At 42.7% G+C, this 27,681-nt stretch overlaps 1 protein-coding gene across 1 annotated transcript; it reads right to left on the bottom strand.

Annotated features, from left to right (window-relative positions):
• Positions 1-55: 55 nt before the first annotated feature.
• Positions 56-20,475, bottom strand: AP4S1 (adaptor related protein complex 4 subunit sigma 1). The gene is made up of 5 exons (XM_088456532.1): positions 20,222-20,475; positions 20,036-20,122; positions 18,839-18,907; positions 7,106-7,117; positions 56-848 (listed from the first exon to the last, which is right to left on the bottom strand). The coding sequence occupies exons 1-5, from the start codon at positions 20,357-20,359 to the stop codon at positions 720-722; spliced, it is 435 nt and encodes a 144-aa protein (XP_088312658.1). The 5' UTR covers positions 20,360-20,475; the 3' UTR covers positions 56-719.
• Positions 20,476-27,681: the final 7,206 nt, after the last annotated feature.

Below are 27,681 nucleotides of genomic sequence, written 5' to 3'. Positions count from 1 at the left end.
GCTTTAATATAGGTATTAAAAAATCTTTGCAGTGCAAACCCCCCCCCCCAAAAAAACATTCAGAATCTTTTCTCTTTGAAAAACATTTACCATTTAGTGTGATAAACTCTTGTCTTACCAGTGTCACTGAACTAGACCTTTACTTAGATGCTTTTCAGGGACCCATTGTGGTGCTAACCAAATGTATTCTGAATGCAGATTGGATTTAGCCTGAAAACGAGTATCCTCACTGCAGTGATGAGTAGAAATATACACAGAATTGATGCTGGACCATAATAGTATGCAAACCACAAGTCGTGTGTTTAACGCAGATGTTCCCAAACCCAGCCATTATAGTCAACGTTTTAAGGATATCCATGCTTGAGCACAGGTGACTTAATTAGTACATCAGTCAATGTTATGGACTCAAGCACGGATATCCTTAAAACCTGGACTGTTTGGGAACCTCTGGTTTAACGGTTTAATTCCTCACAGAAATCAAATTTTCCTTGTTTTAGGTATATCAAAGCTCTGCTCATACACGGTAACGTAAATGGGGGCATGTAAGGTGCCCATATTAACATGGCTTTAAGCTTATGGTCAATGGCAAAGAGTTTATAGCTTATTCCATGTATCTCCTTTTTATATCAATATGTTTGAGACACTGCTGCTTGAATGCAGATCTGGAGGAAATGACGGCTGAGTCCTCGCTCTTTCTTGTATGATCTTCCTGAAAACTTTCAACTGTCTCCTACTTTATCTAGCACAAGAAGTGGCCCGAGAATCCGACTCCTGTTTGTCTCTACAGGACAGCCGTTTAACACCATCTCATCCAAAATTATATGCACCTTGTCGAGATTAAACATGATCTGGATGTCTGAGTAAAGGAATAGAGTGTAAAATAGTTATTCTTCATGATCTTACAATGAATATACATGGATCTTCAGTTTTGTTTTACTAAAGCAGGGTTTTTCAACATCACTAAGTACAGATCGACATCATGGTGCCAGGATTATCATAGTGTCAAGAACACTGTTGACAATGTTCTTGTCGCCATTATGATTGTATTCCCACAAAAAGCTTATGGCTGTTAAGTTTAATGATAGAAAATATGTAAGCACTGTTCTAAAACTAGATTATCTACATACCGTGTAACTTCTATCCTGGAGTATTTGTAAATTCACACTGGCCAATAAATTCCCACTATAAGTTTTTTAGTCATAGAGTTATCTGCCCCATAGAGTAAGGAGTGAGGCTTGTCATGACTGGTTTGGAATATTAGGCTACCACTGTCAACCAACAAAGCGGTATAATCTGCCTCTGAATGGCCAGTGTTACGGCCGAGTCCTCTAAGTAACAGGTTCCTGAGTATAATGATCAACTAACTGCAGGGTAATCCAGCAATGCAAATATCTATACATAGAGGACCAGTAACTGACTAGAAACACACAAAAAAACCACATGACTACTGCAATAATGGATCTCTGTCAGCGGATTCAGTAATAGAATAAAGTGCTTCATATTTTAAAATTTTATAAATGAAGGAATAAAAATAGGCCCCATATGCATTTAATGCAGGGCTCAACAAAACCCGGGTGCCAGGTTGGCATGGTGACTGAAATTTTACACCTGGCGACCGGATTTGTAGAGACCCTGGCCCATCAGCGATGACCGCAAGGTTCAGTTTAGAAACACAAATCCACTCCACTCGTCCAGCACTGCATGACTAACGCATCCAGCAGTAGTCATGCAAATGAGGACCAACCCCCATTTTGTGATTGTAAGTGCTGTTTAAAAATTTGCATGGGCCTTCAGCAGTTGGGACACGCTGCAGCGTTGGCAAAAGTATTGGCGCCCGGCGGCTCTCCTCACAGCTTTAGTGCCACATTGATGCTGCCTCCGCACTCAATACTGCAGTTGAAAACCAGGCTAGCTCCCAGGTCCCTGAGGAGAGGATTGCCCCAGAAGGGTCCCTGATGATCACAGCTGCGCAGAGTCCATGGCAGGCTGCAGAGACCTGCAATGTGACTTGTCACTCACACTGAATGCTGCTGGCTGCCCTTGCACACTTGCTAGAAAGCACGGGCTGGTTTATCAGGAAGCTCTCTGGGCTCCTCATACTGTAGGTTCTCTCACTGTACAGCACAAATATACACTCGCCAGCAATAATGGGCAGAGTAGGCTGAGGCTGCTGAATGAGACAAGCTCCCAGGACTCCTTGATAGACTGTCACCTTCACGAGGATGACCTCCACATGATCATCTCCCTGCTATTTCTGCAGCTGCCCAGCTACAAGTAAGTCAGGTACTGGCTGTTAAGTCTGTGACATATTTTAATAATGGTTTCTTAACAACTTAGACACAGTGAGTGAGCATGCTTCTTTACTGAAACACTGCAGAAACCAAAGAATAAAAACTAGAGATTCATACGCAAACAATTAATAAGATCCTTTATAACCTTCCACCAGAATACATACACAGCAATGAGAACTATATACACCACACTGGCCTACCTGTGAAGTCAGTAAGACCCAGCCAGGTCATTCTGTTGGTGTCTCAGATCCCAGCTCAGACAGGAGGAGATGCAGGGACAGCTGCCTTGCTGTACACATTCATTTAAATTATACACATTGGCACATTTTGGATGCACTGTGATGTGGCATACCATGTATTGGGGACACTGGTGTGGCATACTATGAATTGGGGCACTATGGTGTGGCATCTACTGGATGCACTGTGGTGTGGCAGACTATGTATTGTATACTGTTATGGCATACTATGTATTGGGGCCACTGTGGTGTGGCATACTATGTATTGGGAGCACTGTTTGGCATACTATGTGGTGCACTATGGTGTGGCATACTATATATTGGGGGCATTGATGTGTAGCATACTATGAAATTGGGGCACTATGGTGTGGCATATCTATTGGATGCACTGTGGTTTGGCATACTATGTATTGTATACACTGGTGTGGCATACTATGTATTGGGGGCACTATGGTGTGGCATACTACATACTGGGGGCATTGATGTGACATTCTATGAATTGGGGGACTGAGGTTTGGAATACTATGAAATGGAGGCACTATGGTGTGGCATGCTATGTATTGGAGGCACTGTGGTGTGGCATACTATGAATTGGGGACATGTTATGAATTAGGCACTGAAGATGGGCATGTATCAAGTTCTGGTAGCATGTGGGAAGCCTGAGGGGCATGAGTGATGTTCTATAGAAGTTTTCGTATATCTCGGTTAGTCGATAGTGTGGCTCCTAAACTTTTAAGCAAGCTCCTAGATTAATTTTCATCCATCTGGGGGATGCCATTACTTCTGGGTTAAACGTAGTGAAGTGTAGAGTCGGACACCAGCTAATTGAAAACTGGCTGCCACCCCCTATATAACCCCTCACCTTCCAACCTAAGCTCAGTCTTGTATTTAGTGCCTTAGAATAAGGCACTGGCTAGGTCCTAGCTTTTAGTTAAGTCTAATTTCTTTATTTTACTGTTTTGTTTGGGTGCTTAGTTCCTGGAAACAGGCAGCAAGTAGGAGTAGATAGAGGTTTGTGTGAACCCTGTATCCCACTCTAAAGATGGCCCCTGAGAGAGTCCCCAAACTACATAGACCCTAGGTCTCTCTCTATACCAAACACACATCTGAGGGGGCAGCTGGCAAAGAGAAGGTAAGCTTTTAACAGATATATGTAAAAGACCTTGTTTCCTCTATGTACTGCTTCCCGGCACGCTGCTTTTGAGCAGAGCGGCCGGTTATGTTATTACTCACATGACTGCACTGTAGAGGCAGCATGTCTCACCCCTCCCCGGACTTCCACAGCACCCACAGCTTACAGGACCGCCGGAGGGGATTACAAGGCAGCAACATGCTGCTGGCTTTTGAGGAGAGGATTGGTTGGTTCCAGAACGCGGCGCAGCTGTGTGGACGTGATGTCATTATTCCGGGCCGCGGGTAGTCTCCGGAGAACCCCGGAGGCTAGGATTACATCAGGTGTCCCGAGTGAACAGGATGCCGACGGCGTGCCCAGACACTCCTCCCCCAGGTATTTTAGTTGCAGCAGCTCACAGTACAGCTGATGACAGTGGCTTGTGACTGCTTGGAGGAGTTTCACAGCAGATACAGGGGGATGGCTGGGTATTAACCTGGTGATTTTTGGAGCTTATAGTATTGTGATGTGTATATATAAGCACCTTTTTTACTTCACTTCTCAGGAATCTAGGCAGTAACATACATTGGTATACTAAGATTTGTCTGCCTTTTGGTTTTTGCAAAGAATAGAACTTCTAGGAGTCTGGGTTTTTTTTGCATTTAAACAGATGGGTGAATTAGAGTCTTAATTAACCTCTCCTTGGTGATATATGAATTTAGGTATCTATCTGTATTGGTTAGACTTGTCTGTCTTCTTCAGTATGGATAAGCCAGACAAAGGTTCTAAAAAACAGGGATCAGTCACTTTTTATATTTGTATAAAATGTGAGAAAAAAATTGCCAAAAGGTACGGACCCAGGGTCGCTCTGTGCTGGTTGTTCACAGGGGGTTACATTACTGGGAGGTTCGGCTGATGCCTGATTGGGCCAGGTCTATGGTTGAGGCCATAGGTGAGTTACATCACTCTCAGCTCAAGCTCCAACTTTGTCTGATCCCTCGGTGGAGCCCAGAATATGCAACCTCTTCCCAGGAAGAAGGGGAATTGAATTATGACTGGGAAGACACCTCACATAGGGAGGGTGACTCCCATTCTGATTCGGGAGTTTCTATGTTGATAGGTGCGGTCAGGGAGACTTTGCATCTATAGGAAACAGCCATTCCAGTAACTAGTTCAGTTTCTTTCTTTAAATGTAAGAAGAAACTGTTTTCCCAGCATTTTCACATTTTGAGGAAATATTAAAAGAAGCCTGGATAAAACCTAATTAATAAGTTTCATATTCCGAAGAAAATTTAAGTGTCTTTATCCCTTTTTGGAAGAGGATACCAAGCTCTGAGAAATTCCCCCCACGGTGGATGCTCCTATTTCTAGATTGGTTAGGAATAGGGTTGTTCCCACAACAGTCTGTAACTCCTAAATATCCTATGGATAGGAAGAATGAGGCTTTACTTAAATCTTTATTCATTTTGTCAGGAGTCTCGCTGCACCCAATTCTGGCCAGCGCATGGGTGATAAAGGCCATCATTCCCTGGATGAACCAGATGATTACTGGTTTTCAAACAGGGGATGTATCTGAAGCTAGCTCTTTAGCTGATCAGATTTTGGAAGCTCTAGCACTCTTTAATAGATACTGTTCAGGTACAGTCTCGTATTTCAGCTTTGGCCATTTCCGCTAGACGTTCACTGTGGCTCAAATTCATGGAAGGCAGACATAGAACCCAAGCATGCTTTAGAGGCATTGCTTTTTAAAGGAGATTCTTTGTTTGGTCCAGAATTAACTAAAAAATGTTCTCAGGTTACAGGAGGTAAAAGTCCCTACCTTCCTGTAACTACATCGAAAACTAGATCCCCTAGGCGGTGTTCCTTTCGGACTCAAGGCAAGGGAAGCTTTCAGGCCTTCCGGGGTGTCTAGGGATCTTGGCACCAGTCTCCCTGCTTTTAAGCCAGCAGGTCAATCCACATGACTGTCACGTGACTGGGACCCATCCTCTGGTGGGAGGCCGCTTACTAAGATTTCGGGAAACTTGGATTCAATCCAATCTGGATTGTTGGGTAAGTCAGTTAGTAACCAGGGGTTACATTTTGGATTTGGAGGGTCCAGTTCCAAAAAAGATTATTTTCCACGCCTCTCCTTGTGGTGGGTTGCAGAAGGGCGGCTCTCATACAGGCAATTTCTGTGCTGATTCCGGGCATTGGGCAGAAAATTGGGTTCCAGCTATTTCGGCAATTTACGGGGGTGGACAACTGGGAGGCGGACTTCTTAAGTCGGCACAGTATGCATCCAAGGGAATGAGAATTACACCAGAAGGTGTTTGCGGAAATAGTTGCCAGATGGGGATCTCCAGACATAGATTTAATGGCTTCTTGTCTCAACAAGAAGCTTCCAAGTTACAGATCTCTGTCCCGGGATCCTCCGGCATCGTCGGTGGATGCCATGACAGCAACTTGGGTGTTCCAGCTGGGTTACATCTTTCCTTCTCTGGTAATGTTACCAAATTAATTCAGCGGATTCGATCAGTGGCACGCCCGGTATTCTGGTGGCACCAGACTGGCCGTGCCGTCTGAGGTACACAATTCTTTGGATCATGTTGGCAGACATTCCATATCATCTGCCCCTGCGTCCAGATCTGTTACTTCAGGGTCCATGCCGTCACCCCAATTTGCCTTAAGGCTTTGACAGCATGGTCCTTGAATCAAATATTGTGAGGGCCAAGGGGTTTTCAGAATCTGTGGTGAAAACCAGTTACTTCCCAGATTTATCATCGGAAATGCAAGATATATATATTTCTTGGGTGTGAACAACACAGGTTCAAACCTGAAAGGTTCTGCGTATCTCATTTCTTGTCTTTTCTGCAAGAGGGGTTGGTTAAGGGTCTCTTAAGGGACAAATTTCGTCCCTGTCAATCCTGTTTCAAAGGAAATTGGCCACCATTCCTGCCGCTATAAATCTATTCTAGAAAACACCTGCCGCATACTTGCGGAATAGCCCTGAACCTATTTCACTATTGTTAAACAATTTTTCCCCATTTTTTTTTTTTTCACCCCAATTTTTAAATTAATTTTTTGGGGTGTCCCTATTTTTTTTTTTTTTAAACTTTTTTTTGACAGTTCTTTTTTAAATGTCATTCCCAGGGGTGCAGACTTTTTTTTAAGCCTGCACCCCTAAACCCCAATTCTGCACTTTTTTTCGACACCTATTCAGTGGTGAAAAGTTATCCCCGTTTTTTATCAAAGACTTTTCGAACCTGCGAAAAGTCTTTGAAATTGAATACGGTGTAAAACTAAAACCTGCGATAATGACGTCATAGGTGCGATATTAACGCAAAAATGTGAGTTTTCGCTCCCATATTGAATACCCCTAATAGTCAGATAAATGGCTGCAAGTGCACGTTTGCCAAGACCTTGAGACATTTCATAGAGATCTATAAATAATGTTTAAGAAACAACTTTATTTGAGAAAAGGATACATCCAGCTCACTCTGTAAGAAAAGAACAGTTCAGTTAGTAAATAGATACATTGATAACTTTTCGACTGCTCAGCCTAGGCTTATTGATAATACCAATGCTTCAAGTAAATAAATTACATGGGTTATTGGGGTTCAAAACTGTTTGATATGGGAGACCTGATTAAGGGATTATGGTCACTAGACCCAATACAACAGTGTCACTCCCCTCAAGCCTACTTACATCTAAAGGCACTCAACCTCATGCTGCTGCTATACACGTATTACATTGTACATATCTGTGAGTCCTTAGCAAAACAACACTAAACCATAAAAATAACATTTTAAAAAGTGAAAGTGTGCTAAATTCTGTAAGTGTCAGTTATATCAAGTTGTAACAAAAGATAAACACATTTGAAAATTCATTTACAAAACATCATGAAGAGTAGAAATATATAACTGTACATGCAATTTCTAAAAACAAGGGCACTACTGACACAAATAACAGGTTAAAATCTCCATCAATGGACAATTCAGGGATGTTCGTAAACCTGATGATTACGTACATCTCTGATGTTTTCAGATCTGTGCAGATCCGGGGCTGTGATGTCGTGCTGCTGGTGTTGGGGGCAGCGACAGGCGCATTGCAGAAAATGGGGGCATCGCCTACGGTTTCTGGACATGCTGAAGCCACAGACTGCATCATTGGACACAGCCGCATACATTTCCCGGCTATCCTGGGTAACCTGAGGGTTATTAAGATGACGGATGATCACGTAGATGATCCGATGCTGCGGACCAGAGAAGCCAGCAGGAGTCGTATATGTACACAAGATACCTCATGCAGCATTAGCATATTCTTGCACAGCTGCTCTGTGATCTGAATCAGGCCACAGCCTTTTACACTTCAACAAACAAAAAGTATAAGGACAAAATGAAGGTTCTCTCCTCGTACTGGGAACATTACATGTGCACAGTAGACTGTGATAAGCCCTACCACATAAGACATGACACCTTATTGTAAGCATTTCTTGGGAACAAATGGTGATTTCCTCCTCAGCCAGGTGAAGGGCCAGAAATGAAAGGGTATTAAGAAGTTCCTCCTATCCAATGACCTTAACCATCAATTCCCTATAATGAAGAACCACTGAAGCCTACGTCAAGCACAAAACCAAAGCAATGACAAAGAATATGTGTAACAGGATTTAAAGTATTTGAGTTAGCTTTATATCATAAAGCAGATCTAGTCAATAAATACATAAACAGGGGTCTTCCACGCATGATTAATTTGCTGAGACTTAAGCAGCGTACACACTAGACTATATAAGTGAACAATAACTATATCATTCATATTGTCTAGTGTGTATGGTCTGCACGACCAACAATGCGCGCTCCCTCGGGACGATAATGATGTCTGATGTCGTCTGAATATGCAGGTCAATTTGACGATATCGTCGGGAACTGCCTGTTCGGTGACGTGGCAGGATAACGTTTAGTGTGTATGCACTATGTCGTTTGGCCGGCAGTTCAGGGCAAACACTGACGATATCGCTCATGGAGAATATCATCTAGTGTGTATGAGACTTAATACTAATATCAGTTGATTGAAAGGTCTCTACTGATTAAAGATCTTCCCTCACTGACTATAATAGAACTATGGCAAACTTTATAGACAGTATCGTAGAGTACATGATTATTCTAAATATCAAAAACTGAGTAGAACATAAGAAGCTGCCACTACAGCTCTCCTTCTCACGGGATGGGGAGAAGTCCTGTAGATCATCTTGTGTGTATAGACATGCTCCAACTTTCTTGCCCTTTTGCACTTTGATGTGTGGCTGCATGTCAGGGCCGCAATGTAATAGGACAGCTTGGCACACACTGTTCTGCTTGAGCAGCAGCTATTCCGTGCTTCTGTGGCCAGCTAGCTGGTTTCGTTTTGAACTAAGTTTTTGCATGACATTTGACTGTTACCCCAGCCTGGCCTATCTTCAATCACTCCTGCCTGTGAGCCTAACCTTTGGCTAGTTTTTTGCCTCTCACCTGAACTTTGGTCTATCTCCAATCACAGGCTCTGAAAGTTTGCTCAGGCCATGGACCCCGCTAACATGCCTTTATTGACTCTAGCAACTGAAGACCTCTCCATGCTTAGAACAAGGAGATGAAAAAGATGAAATCATACAATATCTTCAAGGACTCACTACATGTGTTGCTTTATGCAGGCACCACAGCTTTAAGTGGCAGTAGTGTACCTGCATCTATCATTTCTGTGCTGTATCCCACCACATTCTGACAACACCTTGGCACCATAATGATCCTCAGGTCTGTTGGTTTTTCATCAACAAAAAGCAATCCTGTTTGAGCCTGGTTATGCTGGGTGCACACTGTACGATATATCATTTGTGCAGCGGACGAACAATATATTATTCAGTGCACTGGCTCGTGTGTACACACCATATATCTGTGAATGCAGTCGTTCAAGGATATATCCTGTCGGCCGTGCAGCACAGCAGATGTGATATCTTGCAGATATATTGTGCGCATCCCCTGGTGTGTACGAGCGCCCGACTGACCCGTTATGCTAGCCGCATGAACCGCCGACCATTACATCACAACTGGCCGGGCAAATTTAAATACAAGCGGCCGATTGGTAAGTGCGAATGCTTACCAAATCAGTCGGTGGGTCTCCCTTAAGTTGCGGGCTAATACATTTGGCCCATGGTATCTTTTACCCCATAGAATTTCACAAATATAGTCAATTATTTTGAAGGTCGAGAATGGGATTATACATACTACCGGTAAGTAGATGTGTCAAAAGCCAGTGGATAGTAACAGGGCCGTAACTAGGGCGTGCAACCGGTGCTGCAGTGCAGGGCTCTGTGGGCGGCACTAATGCCCACGGTCTCTGCATCTGGCTAGCTGTAGCTAGCATCACTGCTGGAGCATCCATGGGACGCTCCAGACGTGCAGCCTGTACAGCACCCCGGGGCATCCTGAGGATGCTCTGGCAGTGCTGCTGTCCTTACCAGAGCTGCCTCCCCTGCTCCTCATGTTGTCATGGGGTCGAGGCTGGCACATGGCGCCGGGAAGCCCTGTTACAGCTCTGGATAAGAATATTACTTTTACAAATGATATCACAATAAAGACTTGAAGGCTAGTAGTCAAAAGGCATTATTGAAATTGTGCACATGGCAACATGTATAGCTATATATATCGTACATAATAATAACTGGCCTGGACATTGACACTATCAAAGATTTAACATTCACAACGCAAATGTAAAATGTGATCGTCTGCAGGTAAAGTGCATTCCTTCCTCATCAAAGAATACGAAGATTTATTTATTTATTACCAGTTATTTATATAGCGCACACATATTCCGCAGCGCTTTACAGAGTATTTGCCCATTCAAATCAGTCCCTGCCCTAGTGGAGCTTACACTCTATATTCCCTATCACATGCGCACACACATACACACTAAGGTTAATTTGTGTTGGGAGCCAATTAGCTTACCAGTATAAGGCAACTCATCTAAATGTTCAAGTTTACAAAAAATAAAGAACTTATTTAGGTGATTACGTTTGTGACCCAACAGGAGTACAGCAAAAAATGCCAAGGACAAGCATTTATGAAGAGGCGTGTGTCCACCAGTCCAAGGTAGCAACTTTAGGTCATTTTAAATGAAATGGACTATTACAACCAAGATAAATGGGTGTAAAGGTGCGTACACACACGATTATTTGAATTAACTATAACAATGTCGTTATCGTTCAATCATCTAAAAAAATCTTATTTTTTTTTTAGCCTAAATGATGAACGATTATCGTTCATGCGCGTCCACGTTTGTAGTTTGTTGTTCATCGTCCATTCTGACGATTTTCATTAAGGGAATGTTACAAAAATCGTTTGTAGTTCAAAAAAATCGTTCATTACATTTAGTAAATGAACAATTTTAGTTCATTTTTTCAAGGGAAAAATGAACAAAAATAGTTTACTAAAATCGTTCATTTACTAAATCGTTGTGTGTGTATGCAGCTTAAGAAGTAATAAGACACATGGTTATAAGACGTAACAGACTGTCTATTATGTCTCTGGTAGCTAAAACAAGAGATATGGTAAGAACTTACCTTTGTTATCTCTGTTTCTACGAAGTCCATAGGGTCCACAGGGTTGACCTTGGGGTATAGCTGGATCTGGATCCATGGGCACCACGCAGTTAAAGCTTTAGCTGCTCCCAGGATGCACTTGGGTCCGTCCTCCTCTATACCCCGCCCCCGAGCCACAGCACCTCAGTTGGTAAGCAGCCAAGGCCGGAGGAGGAGACTAAACAGAGAGAAGGAAGACTGGAGAACACAAGAAACCATACTCACAGAAATGGGAGACGGAAAACCGGTGACCAGCCACACAGCCCATTTGAAGCCAGGTGCGTCAGGGCGGGCGCCCTGTGGACCCTATGGACTTCGTAGAAACCGAGATAACAAAAGTAAGTTCTTACCATATCTCTTGTTTTCTACTTCAGGGTCCATAGGGGTCCACAGGGTTGACCTTGGGGATGTCCCAAAGCAGTTCAACTAAGGGCGGGGACGCTCCTGTGCTGAAAGGAGCACCCGGCGCCCAAAGGATGCATCCTGAGAGGCGAAGGTGTCAAACGCATAGAACCTCAAAAACGTTTGAATTGAAGACCAAGTGGCCGCCTTACACAGCTGAACAGCAGAGGCGCCACGTCTAGCAGCCCAAGAGGGACCCACAGAACGAGTGGAATGAGCCTTAACAGAGGCTGGCACAGGTAAACCCTCCTGTGTATAAGCCTCACAAATAACGGAACGAAGCCAACGGGCTAACGTTTGTTTGTTGGCAGGCCAACCCCTCTTGTGAAAACCAAAGAGGATAAACAAGGAATCAGACTTCCTAACCGAAGCCGTCCGGTCCACATAAATTCTAAGCGCCCGGACCACATCTAAGAAAGTCTCACCAGCTGAAAGATCAGGGGACTGAAAAGCTGTGGAACTTCGAGACCACTTTGGGCAAAAACTCAGGACGAGTGCGGAGCACCGCTCTGTTCTGGTGAAAAATCAGGAAAGGAGGGCGACAGGAAAGCGCCCCCAATTCAGACACCCTCCTGGCCGAAGCAATTGCCAGGAGAAAAACAGTCTTAAATGTCAGCCACTTGAGCTCCACCGACTCAAGAGGCTCAATCGGAGGACCCTGCAGGACCCGTAGAACCACCGCCAAGTCCCAAGTCCCAAGGAGCCACAGGAGGCACAAAGGGAGGCTGGATCCGGAGAACACCTTGGAAAAAGGTGTGAACATCCGGTAGTATTGCAATCCACCATTGAAACCACACGGACAAGGCGGACACATGAACCTTCAGAGATGCAAGGCGTAAGCCGAGGTCTAATCCTGATTGAAGAAATTCCAAGATCCTAGAAACTTGGAACACCTGAGGATCATAATGTCTGGACTCACACCACTGAAAGTAAGTGTGCCACACCCTGTGATAAATTCGTGCTGAAGCAGGCTTGCGTGCCCTGAGCATGGTACCAATAACCGAACTGGAGAAGCCCCAAGACCTCAAGACGGCTGTCTCAAGAGCCACGCCGTCAAAGACAGCTGACCCAGAACCGGGTAAAGGCAGGGCCCCTGAGACAACAGGTCCCGACGCTGAGGAAGAAGGTACGGAGCGTCGATGGAGAGGCTCCTGAGATCGGAGTACCAAGGACGTCTGGGCCACGCCGGAGCTACCAGCACGAGCGTGCCGCCGTCCTGCTTGAATTTCCGCAGAACCCGAGGAAGTAGGGATATCGGAGGAAACAGATACGCCAGGTGAAATGTCCATTTCACCGACAGCGCGTCCACCAGACTTGCGCCTGCGTCTCTTGTCCTTGACCCGTAAACGGGCAACTTGTGATTGTGACGGGAGGCCATCAAGTCCAGCTCCGGCAGTCCCCACCTGTCCACGAGTAGCTGAAACACCTCTGGGTGAAGCGACCATTCCCCGGGATGCACGTCGTGACGGCTGAGGAAGTCCGCTTCCCAATTGAGGACTCCGGGGATGAAGACCGCCGAGATCGCTGGAATGTGACCCTCCGCCCAAGTCAGGATGCAAGACACCTCCGACATCGCTGCCCGACTGCGAGTTCCTCCTTGGTTGATATACGCCACCGTGGTGGCGTTGTCGGACTGTACCTGTACCGCCCTTCCGTGAAGAGCGGGGCCGGACGACTGCAGGGCCCTGTATACTGCCCGCAGTTCCAGGATGTTGATGGGAAGAAGTGCTTCTTCCGCAGACCAACGACCCTGGAGAGACAATGAGCCGGTCACTGCCCCCCAACCCCGGAGACTGGCATCCGTCGTGAGCAGGACCCAGTCCGGGATCCAAAAGGGGCGCCCCTCGACCAGATGAGCTGTCTGAAGCCACCAAGCCAAAGATTGTCGAACGTCCGGAGACAACACCAGCACCTGAGAGCGGATCCGGTGAGGTAACCCGTTCCATTCCGATAGAATCAGCCCCTGCAGGGGCCGGGAATGGAACTGGGCAAATTCCACCATGTCGAATGTCGACACCATGGACCCCAGAACTCTCATAGCCGAATGGACCGACAGGCGGCAACTGCTCAGGCAACTGCGTATCCGCAGCTGTAGGGAGGCGACCTTCTCCGGAGTCAGGAAGATCCTTTGCTGACGCGAATCCAGCAGGGCTCCCAAATGAACCATCCGCTGTGATGGAATCAGGGAGGACTTTTTCCAATTTATCAACCACCCGTGTGCTTGCAGGCAAGCGATCGTCAGGTGGAGATGTTGAAGCAGTACCTCCGGGGAGCTCGCCAGCAACAGGAGGTCGTCCAGATACGGCAGCAGCCGTACATTCTGGTTCCGAAGATGTGCGGCCATGACCGCCATAATCTTCGTGAACACCCTCGGTGCCGTGGAGAGACCAAAGGGTAGCGCCCGGAACTGATAGTGGTGTTGAAGGATAGCGAACCTCAGATACCGCTGGTGCGAAGGTGCTATCGGAACATGGAGGTAGGCGTCCTGGATATCCAGGGACACCATGTAATCCCCCGGTTCCATCGCCAGAATGATGGAACGTAACGTTTCCATCCTGAACTTGGGAACTCTGAGGAATTTGTTCAGAGATTTCAAGTTGAGGATAGGGCGATGAGAACCATTGGGTTACTGCACCAGAAACAGAGACGAATAATACCCCGTCCCTCGTTGTGATTGAGGAACGGGAACAATGACCCCTGCTTTCAGCAAGGACTCTATAGCCTCCTAAATCTGTAACGCCTTGGTCTTGTCCTGAGAAGGACTCGTGCAGAAAAACTGGTGGGGTGGTCTGTGCCGAAAAGACAGGGCGTACCCCTGGGAGACCACTTCTCGAACCCAGGCATCCGTGATGGTATTGTGCCAGCACTGGGCAAATCGAAGAAGTCGGCCTCCCACTCTGAGGTCCCCCAGAGGGAGGCCCGTCCCATCAGGCCGCAGGTTTATCTTCCTGCTTGGAAGAAGGGCACCGAGCACTCCAGGCTTGCTTCTTGGGTTTAGAGGCAGTCTTACTCGCCGACTGTCTCGGGAAGGACTGACCTTTTGCCTTACCCTGAACCCGAAAGGAACGAAAAGCCGAACTCCGAACCTTAGCAGGCAGTGCCGCCGAAGGGAGGAAAGCCGACTTGGATTTAGCCAGGGTATCCACTATTTTGTCCAAGTCCGGACCAAATAGTAATTCCCCATTGAAAGGTAAGGCCTCCAGGCCTTTCTTTGAATCAGAGTCCGCTCTCCATGACCGCAACCATAAGGATCGGCGGGCAGACACCGCTGCAGCCGATACCCGCGAAGTCAGCAAACTAGCATCTAAAGAGGCTTCCCCAATGTAAGAAGCAGCGTCCCTCATCTGACCCAACAACGCCCTCTGGACATCCGGAGCGTCGTCCGGGAAGGTATCTTCCAATGCATTGGCCCACCCCTCAATGGCCTTGGCCACCCAGGAGATGGCCATGGACGGTCGGCCACCGCCCCGGAGAGGGAGTAAATAGACTTTAAGCAAGTCTCAACTTTCCTGTCCGTGGGATCCTTCAGCGAGGATATAGACGGTAATGGCAAAGTACAGCTCCTTATTAAACGGGTGACATGGGAATCCACCGCCGGTGGAGTTTCCCATTTTTTACAATGTGCCTCAGGGAAGGCATAATTAGAAGCCAACCGCTTCTGAGGAAGGAATCTCTTACTGGGCGCCTGCCAAGCTACCGCCATATGATCCGTCAACTGATCCGACAGGGGAAACACCGCAGAAGCCACCTTAGTTTTTTTGAAACTAGGATACTTCGACTTAGGAGCCTGTGCCTCATCCTCTATAAGAAGAATGGCTCGCACATTAATGGACGACTTGGTATCCATTTCCTGGACCGAGGCGTCCGAGTCAGTGTCATCAGGGACCTCCCCATCATCTGAGGAACCCTCTCAGTCCGATACCTGAGCCGCCCGCTCCATGAGTGGGCGTTTTGAAACCCTAGAAGGCATGTCAGTCTGCAACATTGACTGAAAAGCCGAGGATGCGGCCGCCAAATTTTGCACGGAGTTGGAGAGCACATCCACCCAGGGTGGAGGAGTCGCCATAGGGGCCTGAAAAGGTACCGCAGGCTGCTGCGGCACAGGGGAAGCCTGTATATACATAGGCAACCCCGTATATGGACCCACAGACTGAGACCCAGGAGGACCCCGCAACAACTGCGGGACACCCGGGGAATGGGGGATGGTCGGCTGGGGTAACGCCCTAGTAGGGAGAGCAGTCGGGACCGACAGACGGTCCGCAATAGACACCAGCACTTGAGAAAACATCGCCCACGGTGGTTCCTGCGTCAGAGAAGGTCTGGATGGGCCAGGAGCCACCTGGCACCGACTACACAGGCCATCCTGTGACAAATCCTCCCTATCCACTCCGGCAGAATAGCGTCCGCAGGAGGCCAACACCGGAGCCACTGAGCGCTCAACCTCCTCGTCTGACATGACAGAATATATTATATAGTCAAAAAATATATCTGGCAACAGGGCAGAAGAAAACGCACTCACCGGTGTGCTGAACAACAGCCCACAATATGGCACTGTGTAGCACACAACTGTATGTGACGAACCTCACAAATACGTGATTTATATAGGTGAGGTCTGTAGAAACGCCCCTCCCCCACACACCTGTAGGGCTTGTAGGAGAAGTAAAGGGATAGGTATAAGCTGACAGTAAGCGGAAAATAAGCACAGACAGGCAGCACTAGCAAAAGTCACATACCATGCAGAGAAGATATACTCACTGCACCTTTCCACTACAATCAACTTGCCCAGATTCAGTGTCTGGGAGGGCTATAGTGCTGTGTACGCTGTCCTTAAATCGGGGGAGAGGTACACAGGGGGACCGGTCCGCGTGCTCCCTGAGATCTGCGTTGCCACAGAGAAAATGGCCACCAGAGACCTCAGAGGAGGAGTGGCCCGAGTATCTGCAGCTCAGCGACGCCAGACTGCGTGCTGAAAGGCGCGCTGAGCTGAGGGGAGGAGCCACAAGACAAGGAAGGCTTCCTCCCCTGGCTAGCCTATTAACCCCAGGGCTTGCCGGCTTCCCGCTTGCCAATATATCCCTGGTGGTCTAGTGGTCCCACGGGGTATTCCTCCTCAGAGGGGGAGCCCGCCGCCACCGCTAGCGGCCCCCGGTCTGTCCCCTAGGACCGGGGGCAAAGGACTGCATGTGCAGGCAATACCCGCGAGCCGCCGCTAATTGGCGACTCGCGGCTTACCTTATCCCCGGCGACTCCGGCAGCAGTCCAGGGAGGGACCCAGAGTCCGGCTAGTATGGACTCTGGCCCCCCCCCCCCCGCCGCGATCCCCAGTGCAGTACTGGCGTCGCGGCGCCAGCGGGGAAGGAGAGCGGCAGCATAGACAGCCCGTCGCTGCCACACTAGAGCCTCTGTTTTAAAAGAAAAATCTAACAGGCTTTTTTTTTTTTTTTTTTTAAATAGAAAGCTTTTGGGGGCTGCTCCTGCAGCCCCCCTGCGCAGGTGACCCGACTCCGGCCGGGCACCAACTCAAACTGAGGTGCTGTGGCTCGGGGGCGGGGTATAGAGGAGAACGGACCCAAGTGCATCCTGGGAGCAGCTAAAGCTTTAACTGCGTGGTGCCCATGGATCCAGATACAGCTATACCCCAAGGTCAACCCTGTGGACCCCTATGGACCCTGAAGTAGAAATTGGCGTATTTTACTCTTTAAAGAATAAAAAATGACACAAAACTAGGACACTTCCAACCAAGGGCCTGATTCTGAGATGGACACAAATACCTTTGCGGCTGCGTATTAGTACACAGCGACTGTGCTTTCTCATATATGCGTTTTTTTTCCCCAGTGTGTCTGTGTTCGCATTTCTGAGAACATGACGTTACTCTACTTAGCCTACATGAGTGCACCCTTTCACATACATGCGTTCCACCGCTTCAGTAATAAGAATTTCTATGTATTAGATGCACAATGGTCTACATGCACAGCCTGAATTCATACAGAATGCTGGCATAGGACTCACTCGATCTCCTGCCATATGTAATGCCACTAACGAGGGTGATCTCTTCTCTGCTAGTCATGTGCGCAAAGTCATTTAATTCATTTTTTACTGTAGTGTCTAGACCACAGGTTCTCAAACTCGGTCCTCAGGACCCCAAACAGTGCATGTTTTCCAGGTCTCCTCACAGACTCACAAGTGGGATACTAGCTCCACCTGTGGATCTTTTAAAATGTGTCAGTGAGTAATGAGTGCACCTGCTAGGTGACCTGCAAAACATGAACTGTGTGGGGTCCTGAGGACCGAGTTTGAGAACCACTGGTCTAGAGAGACTGATCAAGTTATTTGTTTATTTAAGTTTGTTGTTTTATGTTATTTTTTTCCATCTTGGAAGGACAACAACTTCAGGAGCCTTTTTCAAGGTTACAATATGAAGGTGCACTTCTATAGTCTCACTCGGGTGTGGATTGATAGGTCTACGTTTAGACGGTCGACATGGTTAAAAGGTCAACATACAAATGTTCGACACATTATCATTTTAGCCTAACCCAGAGGTTCCCAATCACGGTCCTCAAGGCTCCCCAACAATTCAGTTTTAAAGCTGCATACACACACAACGATTTTGTAAATTAACGATTTAAGTAAACTATTTTCGTTAATTTTTTCAAGGGAAAAATGAACGAAAATAGTTTTCTAAAATCGTTCATTTACTAAATGTAATGAACAATTTTTTTTTTAACTACAAACGATTTTTGCATAGTCCCTTAATGAAAATCGTTGAGTTGGTCAGTCTGACTGAACTACAAACTACAAACGTTAGAAAGTGAACGATTTTTTCAACGATTGAACGATAAACTATATCATTATCAATAATCGTTCAAAAAATCGTTGTGTGTACACCTTTAGAGATATCCATGGTTGAGCACAGGTGATTTAATTAGTACCTCAGTCAATTTGATTAACCACCTGAGCTTAACCATGCATATCTCTAAAACCTGAACTGTTGGGGAGCCTTGAGGACCGCGTTTGGGAACCTCTGGCCTAACAATCATGAAAAACCATCTCACAATATGAATGTCGACATTTTAACCCTGTCGACCTATTGAAAGTCTAACTTTTTAATGCAGACCTACCATCCAGATACCATTTCACTCACAACTGGTTACAAGAGATTGTATTTTGTTTTTTAATCCTTTGCAAGTGTAGATTTTCCCTTTGTACTTACCACTCTGCTAAAGTACTTGTCCAAAACTTCTACAAAATTGTGAATAAGCTCAAATACCGCCATCTCATTCTGCAAAGACAAAAAACCATGTATCAGTCAATCTTACAAGCCAATAAATTAATCAACAAATCGGGATGTAATTAAGAGAGCAGCCGGTCTCTATACCGACGCTGGAATCCAGACAAGGTAGTTAAGACAGGTGTTGAAACACAGACGCCAGAATCCAGGAGGACATTTGCCCCAACGAAGCTAAGCCGCCGGTCTCTATAACGACGCTGGAATCCAGACAAGGTAGTTAAAATAGGTGTTGAAATACTGACGCCGGAATTCAGGAGGACGTTTGCCCGAACGAAGCTAAGCCGCCGGTTTCTATAACGACGCTGGAATCCAGACAAGGTAGTTAAGATAGTTGTTGAAATACTGACGCCGGAATCCAGGAGGACGTTTGCCCGAACGAAGCTAAGCCGCCGGTTTCTATAACGACGCTGGAATCCAGACAAGGGAGTTAAGATAGGCGTCGAAATATCAACGTTGGAATCCAGGAGGACGTGTGCCCAAACTAAGTTAAGCTGGGGCTCCCGTAGAGTTAGCAGCGGGGCTAGAGAGAGTTAGGTTTAGGTCAGTTAGCGGGGTTAGTGCTAGGTTTGGGGGGGGGGGGGGTTAGGCACCCCTAGGGGGAGGGATAGGGTCAGGCACCACTGGTGGGGGCTGAGGTTTAGGCACTAAGGGGGGAGAGTGAGGCAAGAAGGGGGGAGACTTAGGTTTTGCAACTAACGGGGAGGGCTAGGCTACAAAGAGGGAGGGTTAGAGGCAGAAGGGGGAGGGTAAGTATACTCGGGATACCTACCATCGGGATGCTGCTGTCGGTATTGTGACAGGAGGCATCCCGACAGCCGGCATTACATATCCATTTCAACAAATTATCCCATAACTGAGCTGCAGTAAGGAATAAGCCAGTGAAATGGTGGAGAGGATTAAAGTGCACCGGGATGAAAGTGATTTTTATTTAACTTACCTACAAGGTAAATAAAATCACTTGCTAGCTATGATTTCTTACTTCCACAGTTCTATCATGAGCTCTGGCTACTGATGTAGAAGATTTAAAGGGGATATGCAGCCAGCGCTATGACAGAAGATAAGCCAGAAGGACGCACATCTAGCCAAGATATAAGCCTGCCATTTGGGGAACCCTCTTACCTCAGACTCATCTATTCCAACCACAAGGAACAGTGCTGCATATTGCCGATACACCAGCTTAAAGTCTTTATATTCTATGAAGGAGCACTAGAAGGAACACAAAGGGTTTGTTCAGAGACACTGTGCTTGTATGCATAATCCCATTATCATTATTATGGGTTTCTTCTATGTAGTATTTGATCTTACCTGATTTTTGGAACGAGAGAGACACAGTTTAATGACCTCAGATTCTAATACTGTCCTCTTCTGTGTCTCCATGGACTCATAATATTGGGACAGCCTGGTCTGTCCTTGCTTGTTAACGATTAGGAAGAATTTGATCATCCTGCTATTGGGGAAAAGGATTTACCGGAACCTAAATCTGCACAGAGCAAAGAAAATATTAGCTGGGTAGTGTTTTCGCAACAACACTCCATTACCAAACACATCAGATCATAATCATTTCTACAACTTTAATTACTAAAGAGTGAGCTTTCTTTGTGTTGAATATTATAACCATTGTTTTTTTATCTCTCTCTCTCTCTCTATATATATATATAACACAAAAATGTAAAACAATTTTTTCAGAGGACATTGACTCTATGGATCTAATGGGGGACAGTGATGATGATTATTATTATAATTATTTAAACAGTATGGAAAAAGAGGCAACAAGAGAATTAAGATGTTGGTATGATGTAATAACACTGGAAAAATATTTGGAAGTAGGTCGGATTCCTAGAGGTCTAAGATTACAGAAAAATCCAACAGTTGGATCTCAAAATGAAGTTTTCCTAGATGAATGGAACAAAATTTTAGATGAATGTTCAATGAGACTTATCGGGCTTATAGTATCAGAAAGAAAAAAAGAACTTATTAACACTGTAGAAGAACTTAATAAATTAGAAACTGCTTTATTAAAGTTTGAAAAAAGTGAAGAATTCCCAAAAGATGTAGCTAGTCTACAGTTTAAGTTAGATACAGTTGAAAATGATATAGTCATTAGGAAACAAAAGAAATTTTCTAGAGATAAATTTGATTATGAAAATGGGAGGATACGAAATTGGTCCAGTAGAGAAACAAGAGGGGAGATAAGAACAAGATATCAACCCTTTAGGTGGGAGAATGAAGGCCACAATGAGCATGATGAATATCAAACTAGACCAAAACTTCATCCACAAAGGTCACATTGGCAACAAATTGATTATAAAATAAAAAATCGTAAGTCTCCAAATTATTCATTATACCAGACAAAAAGAAATTATTTTCAAAATGGATCCTCATATTCTGGAAAACAAAGGTTTCCAACAGACTCCAACAGATATGAAGTATTTAGATCTCCTTCTCCAAATAAACATCATTTTTTAGGGAACAGAAGGAGAGTAACCATACAGGAGAGAGAAAGGTTACATTCCAGAATAGATTCACCTCAGGGAACGAAAAGAAGTTTCAGACTAGGAGAAGAGGAAAGAGAGGAAGTGGCCAATTCTCCCAAAAAAAGAAAAACTCCGTTCAATCCCCAGGACCATCAAAAACCGGAGTCATCAATATTTCTGAAAAGAGATTATCTGCCCCACAAAATTCGTTATTAGAATATGGACTCAAATTTGCCCCAGACGCACATGTGAACAAATTCGACCTATTTATCGATTTAAATAAGTATATGAGAGGCCTAACTTTAAAGAGACATTTTTTGAAGAATCCTGTTCAAAAAATAGTAGGAGACTCCAAAGCAATACCAATAGTAGCTTTACCTTCCAAATACTATCCCGTCGAATCAAAGGGTAGCCATTTAGAAATATTTTATGAGTCTGTTAGAGAAGAATTTAGGAATATTAAAATAAAAAATGATAAATACCATAGCAATCTTACTCCCCTAGAGAAGCAGGCAATGAAACAACTAAAAAAAGATGATGAACTTATTATAAAAATAGCAGATAAAGGTGGGGCGGTAGTAATACAGGACCGTAAAGGATATTTAGAAGAAGCTTATAAAATAGTTAATGATAGCAGTACTTATCAAAAATTAAGTTCTGACCCCACAAACAAATTTAAGGAGGAATTACATGATGTGCTGATTAAAGCTAATAAGGATGGTATCATTTGTAGAGAAGAGTTTGAATATTTGGATGTGAGACATCCAAGGACCCCAATACTTTACCATATCCCCAAAATACATAAAAATAAAGAATGTCCCCCTGGTCGCCCCATTGTTTCAGGGATAGATTCCCTTACTGCAAACTTATCGCACTTTATAGATTTAAAATTACAACCTTTTGTGAGTAAACAGAAATCCTATTTAAAAGATTCAACTAGTTTGTTAAGAGAAATTGAACATTTTAAATGGTCCCCTACATTTTATTGGGTTACGATAGATGTCCAAGCGTTGTATACCTCTATCCCCCATAAAAAGGGGATGGAAGTGGTAGAAAGAATTTTGAAAACAGACCCTAAGATAATAGAGAAAGAGAGAATATTTTTGCTGGAAGGTATACGCTTCATACTAGAGCATAATTATTTTAAATTCAATGATATATTTTATCTCCAGATAAATGGTACAGCGATGGGGACAAAATTTGCCCCATCATATGCGAAAATATTTATGGGAAGCTGGGAGGAGGAGTTTATATATGGGAATGAAAATCTTAAGGGAAACATTAAATTTTATCGTAGATATATTGATGATTTGTTTCTAATATGGGAAGGAGATAATGATAGCATTGAAACCTTTATAAAAGCAATCCATAAGAATACATATAATTTAAAATTTACATTCAAAGTAGATCCAGTAAAAATCGATTATTTAGATATTTGTTTAGAAACCAATGGTGATAACATTATTACTAAAACTTTTTTCAAAGAAACAGATGCAAATAGTTTTATTCCTTCTACTAGTTGTCATCTACCAATTTGGAAGAATAATGTTCCTTTTTCACAGTTTTTAAGATTAAGGAGAAATTGCAGCAATGTGGAAACATATTGGCTGCAATCTGACGATTTAAAGAACATGTTCTTAGATAGAGGATATAGTATTGAACTAATAGAAAATGCTAGAGTGAAGGCTTCAATGAGGGATAGAAGTGAACTTATTAAAGAAAAAGAGAATAGTTCTAATCCGAATAAAAAAAAGTTTGAAAATTGTAGACCATTTATTACTCAATTTAATAAAGAGAATATCATAATTAAAAAAATAATGGAACGTCATTGGTATTTATTACTTAAAGACCCTATATTAGGCCCTCATCTTCCTAATAGGCCTAACATAATTTACAGGAGAGCCAAAAATATGAAGAGTATATTAGCACCTAGTAGCATGAAATCAGAAAAGGATCTTATTAAAAATAAAAATGAAATAAATGGAGATCGATTTCTTGTTAAAAAACCAGGTTGTTATCCGTGTAACAAATGTATATGCTGTAAGTTTATGGAAAAAAACAATCCCATTAAACAGGGTAAGAATGATAGCAAAATTTGTACATTACGAGAAGTTGTCACCTGTTTAACAAATTTTGTTATATATAAAATTACATGCAAATGCGGGTTAATGTATATTGGAAAAACAAAAAGAAGTATTAAATTACGTATTCAGAACATCTACGTAATATTAAAAATAATGTAAAAAATCATAGTTTACCGAGACACTTCTCTGAAATACATAGATCAGAAACTAATGGACTAACTTTTACAATTCTTGAACATATCGACGAAGATCCAAGAGGGGGGAATAGGGAATTAACATTAGCTAAGAGAGAGTCATATTGGATTTATACGTTAAACACCCTTTGTCCAAGTGGCTTAAATGAAGGAATAGATATAGTTTCTTTTCTTTAAATAGAGTAATACCATCATTAGGTGATCATTCTAGGAGCGAGTTAAATGTAATAGTTTGGATCGTACTGTATTGTTCCCTGTATAAATGAATTGTTACGATCAGTTCTTTGTATTAAGAATGTACCTGAGTGGTGTAAATGAATTGTTATGATCTATTGTATTAAAAATGTACAAGATTTACTAATGTAAAATTAGAAGATTCTTTTGGGTACAATATTACAAGAAATTGGTTTAGTAAGAATTATATATAGTGATGAAGGTTCAATATCACCCCATATTTATATATAATTTATTTATTTATATTTTTTTCTACACATAGTATTAAGGGAAGAAGGGAAGATAGCTTACTATTAAACAATTCACTTTAACAATTTATTTTAATAATATACACATTTTTTGTAATTAATATAAAGAGAGTGCCCAATTTAAATTGAGTATTAATAAAATACACCTTAAAATTTGACACACTTCATTGAATATTATATTTGAATTAATAAATAAATAATATCATGGAAATCTATATCCATTAAAGTAAAATGTAAAGTATATATGGGAAGTTAGATAGTACGGGTTGTTGTATAGGAAGTAATATAGGGATCAGATATAGTATAGAACTAAAAATCACTAACTTAAATCATTAAAGAAAAATGAGATTGATATGCCATGGAGAATTTTTGTAAATTAGTGAGCAGAAGTGGGTGCTGGTAACCATGATGACGGCTAATAAGTTACAATAAAAGATGTCATTGAAAGTTTTATTTTATTATTTAACAGTGACACTTAATATATATCAAATTACTAAGTAGTTATTAGATTATTGTGTCCATTGCCATGCACAAATTGGAAGCCGCGTCTGTAACCAGGACGACGGTAAACAAAATAAGTAATGTTCACACGAAAATAAGTAATGTTCACACGAGATGGGTTAATTAGTAAAGTCGGGTCTGCATGAGATGAAGGAAGTAGCTGGGAGTTTTACCGTTGAAGTTGAGACAACAAAGTTGTGAACGTTAGACTGGGGCATCACCGAGAACGTTGCTAGGTATAGAGAGAGAGTCAACATCCGTTACTAGGACGACGGTTAACAACTAGTTGTTCACACGTGACAAGTGATGTCATAGTATCCAAACAATTGTAACCATAGTAACAGTAGTGTTGTCAGGGTTAAATGATGATAATATATATTAACCTGCCAATTGGTTATTAGAGTGGTGTGTTTTTGTGGTAATGCCTGGGTACAGATCGGGAGCCGACGTCTGTAACCAGGACAATGGTAAACATACTAAATAGGGTTCACACATGGCGGGTAAAGACGGCCAAATAGTAGAACCGGGTCCGCACGTGATAAATGGAGTTACTGGGAGCTTTTGTTCTTACCATTGAAATTGGAACAACGGCGATACTTAGTAGAGAGTGGTCTGCGGGGTGAACGTCAGACTGGGGCGATATTGTGAACCCTGCTAGGTATTGAGTGAGAGACAGCGTCTGTTACTAGGACGACGGTAAACAACCAAGTCGGGTACACACGTGACAAGAGACGTCACAGCGAGTTCCAACCTCTTAAAATTAATCAACAAATGTAACTATAGCAACAGCAGAGCTGAGCTGACGTCAGCCTACCATATGGGTAATTTAAACCAATCAGATTAAGGACTACAAAAACGAAATGGATGTTGGGATTTTTAGACTAGCGTTTACCAATTAGACGGTTCTGAATAAATAAAAGGTGATATGCTTTTATTGATCAAAGGGATATCAACTATAGATAGTATTAAGTACAACTTTATAAGTAAAAATAACGTTTTTCAGACTTTAAAGGTACTTTATGCATCCTTAATTATCCACCCATCAAAAGTAGAAGGAAGTGATGACATAACTGAGGGGGGATAAAAGGGAGAAAAATTCAGTAGGATCATTGTAGCAGTTGGATGGAGAAGCATAAGCACGCATATAGTAAGTAGGGAAGTGAGTTCCCAAAGGAATCTTTCTAATTATCTTTATGGAATGTTTTGTATTGGTTTATGTATCACCTCAAGTTATTTTTGTTTATAAGATCAAAAAAAAAAAAATTTTTTTTTTTTTTTTGGGGAGGATTGTTAGAAAATTGTAAATTTAAATTTATTTCAAACAAACTACATGCATGTAAATCAAAAAAGGGAGATAAACAAAATCATTATATTGTGATAAGGCAGGTGTGTATTGTTTGATATTGAAATATTTGTTTCAATGTTAAATAGGTTTTCATGCTTTTATGAATCAACCACTAGAGGGTCAACTATAAACCACGGACATAGGTATACATATTCCAATTATGAGGTATGTAATGTGGTTATACAGAAAAATTAGATCATTGTTCTTAATAGGACCTTGATAAAATAACTGGTATTAATAATGTATATATCTTTTAAATGTTAAATTAGGTTCCACAACATCTGAATTAGAGAACCGTATAACACTTTTTGTATTGAATAAAAGTGTGTAATTGGAGGTACGTAGCTATAAATGAGAAATATAGCACTTATTCACCATTTTGTTAATTTTGAGCTTGCTATTATATATAAAAACACCCAGTATATATGTATTGTAAATTGTATATTTTAGATTTACCCCTGAGGAAGTCTCATAAAGAGACGAAACGCGTCGGGTTTTAAAAAGAAAGGTGGACACTACATCTAAATATTTTTCCGATTGGAAGGTGATTAACTATCCTTCTTTCAAAGATCGGTTGTTGTATTAATAACATGTAAGAAATGTCCATCTACTGTATTGTTGATTTTTTAATAAAGGAATAATACGATTATTTTAGAAATTTAATTGGTTTATAACTTGTTTATTAATACTGGCCTTGGGCCAACTGTCTGGGTGTTTTGGTATGAGGGTATCTTTCTATAGAACCCCGAGGAAGATTTGAAGCAAGCTCACAATCTGGATTAATTGATTTGCATCGAAAAGCAAACAGGAACACACAGGGAAATTGTTTTCTTAAAGAAAATAGAAGATATATAAGATTTAAGAAGGATTGTATTACATGTCATTATAAAGAGTAGTAGTAGTAATAAGAGCGCCCCATCAGTAATTTGTTTGTCTATTTGTAAAATAGTCCTTCTAACAGAGGACTTACTGAAGGGTGCTGCTGAAATTTGTACTAATAGCGCAGTTTAGGGTCTTTTTGTGTGATATATATATATATATATATATATATATATGCACAGATTTTGGGCACATTGGTATTTGTAATGTGATATACAGGTGGAGTCTCCCATATCCAAAATGCTTGGGACCAGGGGTATTTTGGATAACGGAATATTTGCATATCGTAATGAAATATCTTGGGAATGGGACCCCAATATACACACAGAATGCATTTATGTGTTACATACACACCTTATACACACAGCCTGCAGATAATTTTATACAATATTTTCAATAATTTTGTGGCTCAAGCAAAATTTGTGTACAGAAATGAAATTCATTTATGTTTCACCTACACCTTATAAACAGAGCCTGAAGGTAATTTTATACAATAACTTTAATAATTTGTGCCTTAGACAATGTTTGTGTACATTGAACCATAAAAAAATCTAAGGTTTAATTATATCAGTCATGCCAAAATTATTCCGTATTGCGGAATATTTGGATATGGGAGACTCAACCTGTTATATATATATATATATATATATATATGTAATAGCACATCAAAGAAGGGCTCTACCCAGAAATAAAATGGCAGATAAATCTCCCTATGTCCCAACTTGCATTAAGCAACTGTCCATTTTTAATCCCTTTTTATGCCATGCAATTGCACTTTCATTGTTGAATTTATATATTAAACTCAT

Source organism: Taudactylus pleione, unplaced genomic scaffold (genome assembly GCF_031769625.1).
Source record: "Taudactylus pleione unplaced genomic scaffold, aTauple2 ptg000707l, whole genome shotgun sequence".
NCBI lineage: Eukaryota > Metazoa > Chordata > Amphibia > Anura > Myobatrachidae > Taudactylus > Taudactylus pleione.
This window is presented reverse-complemented; position numbering and strand designations above follow the sequence as displayed.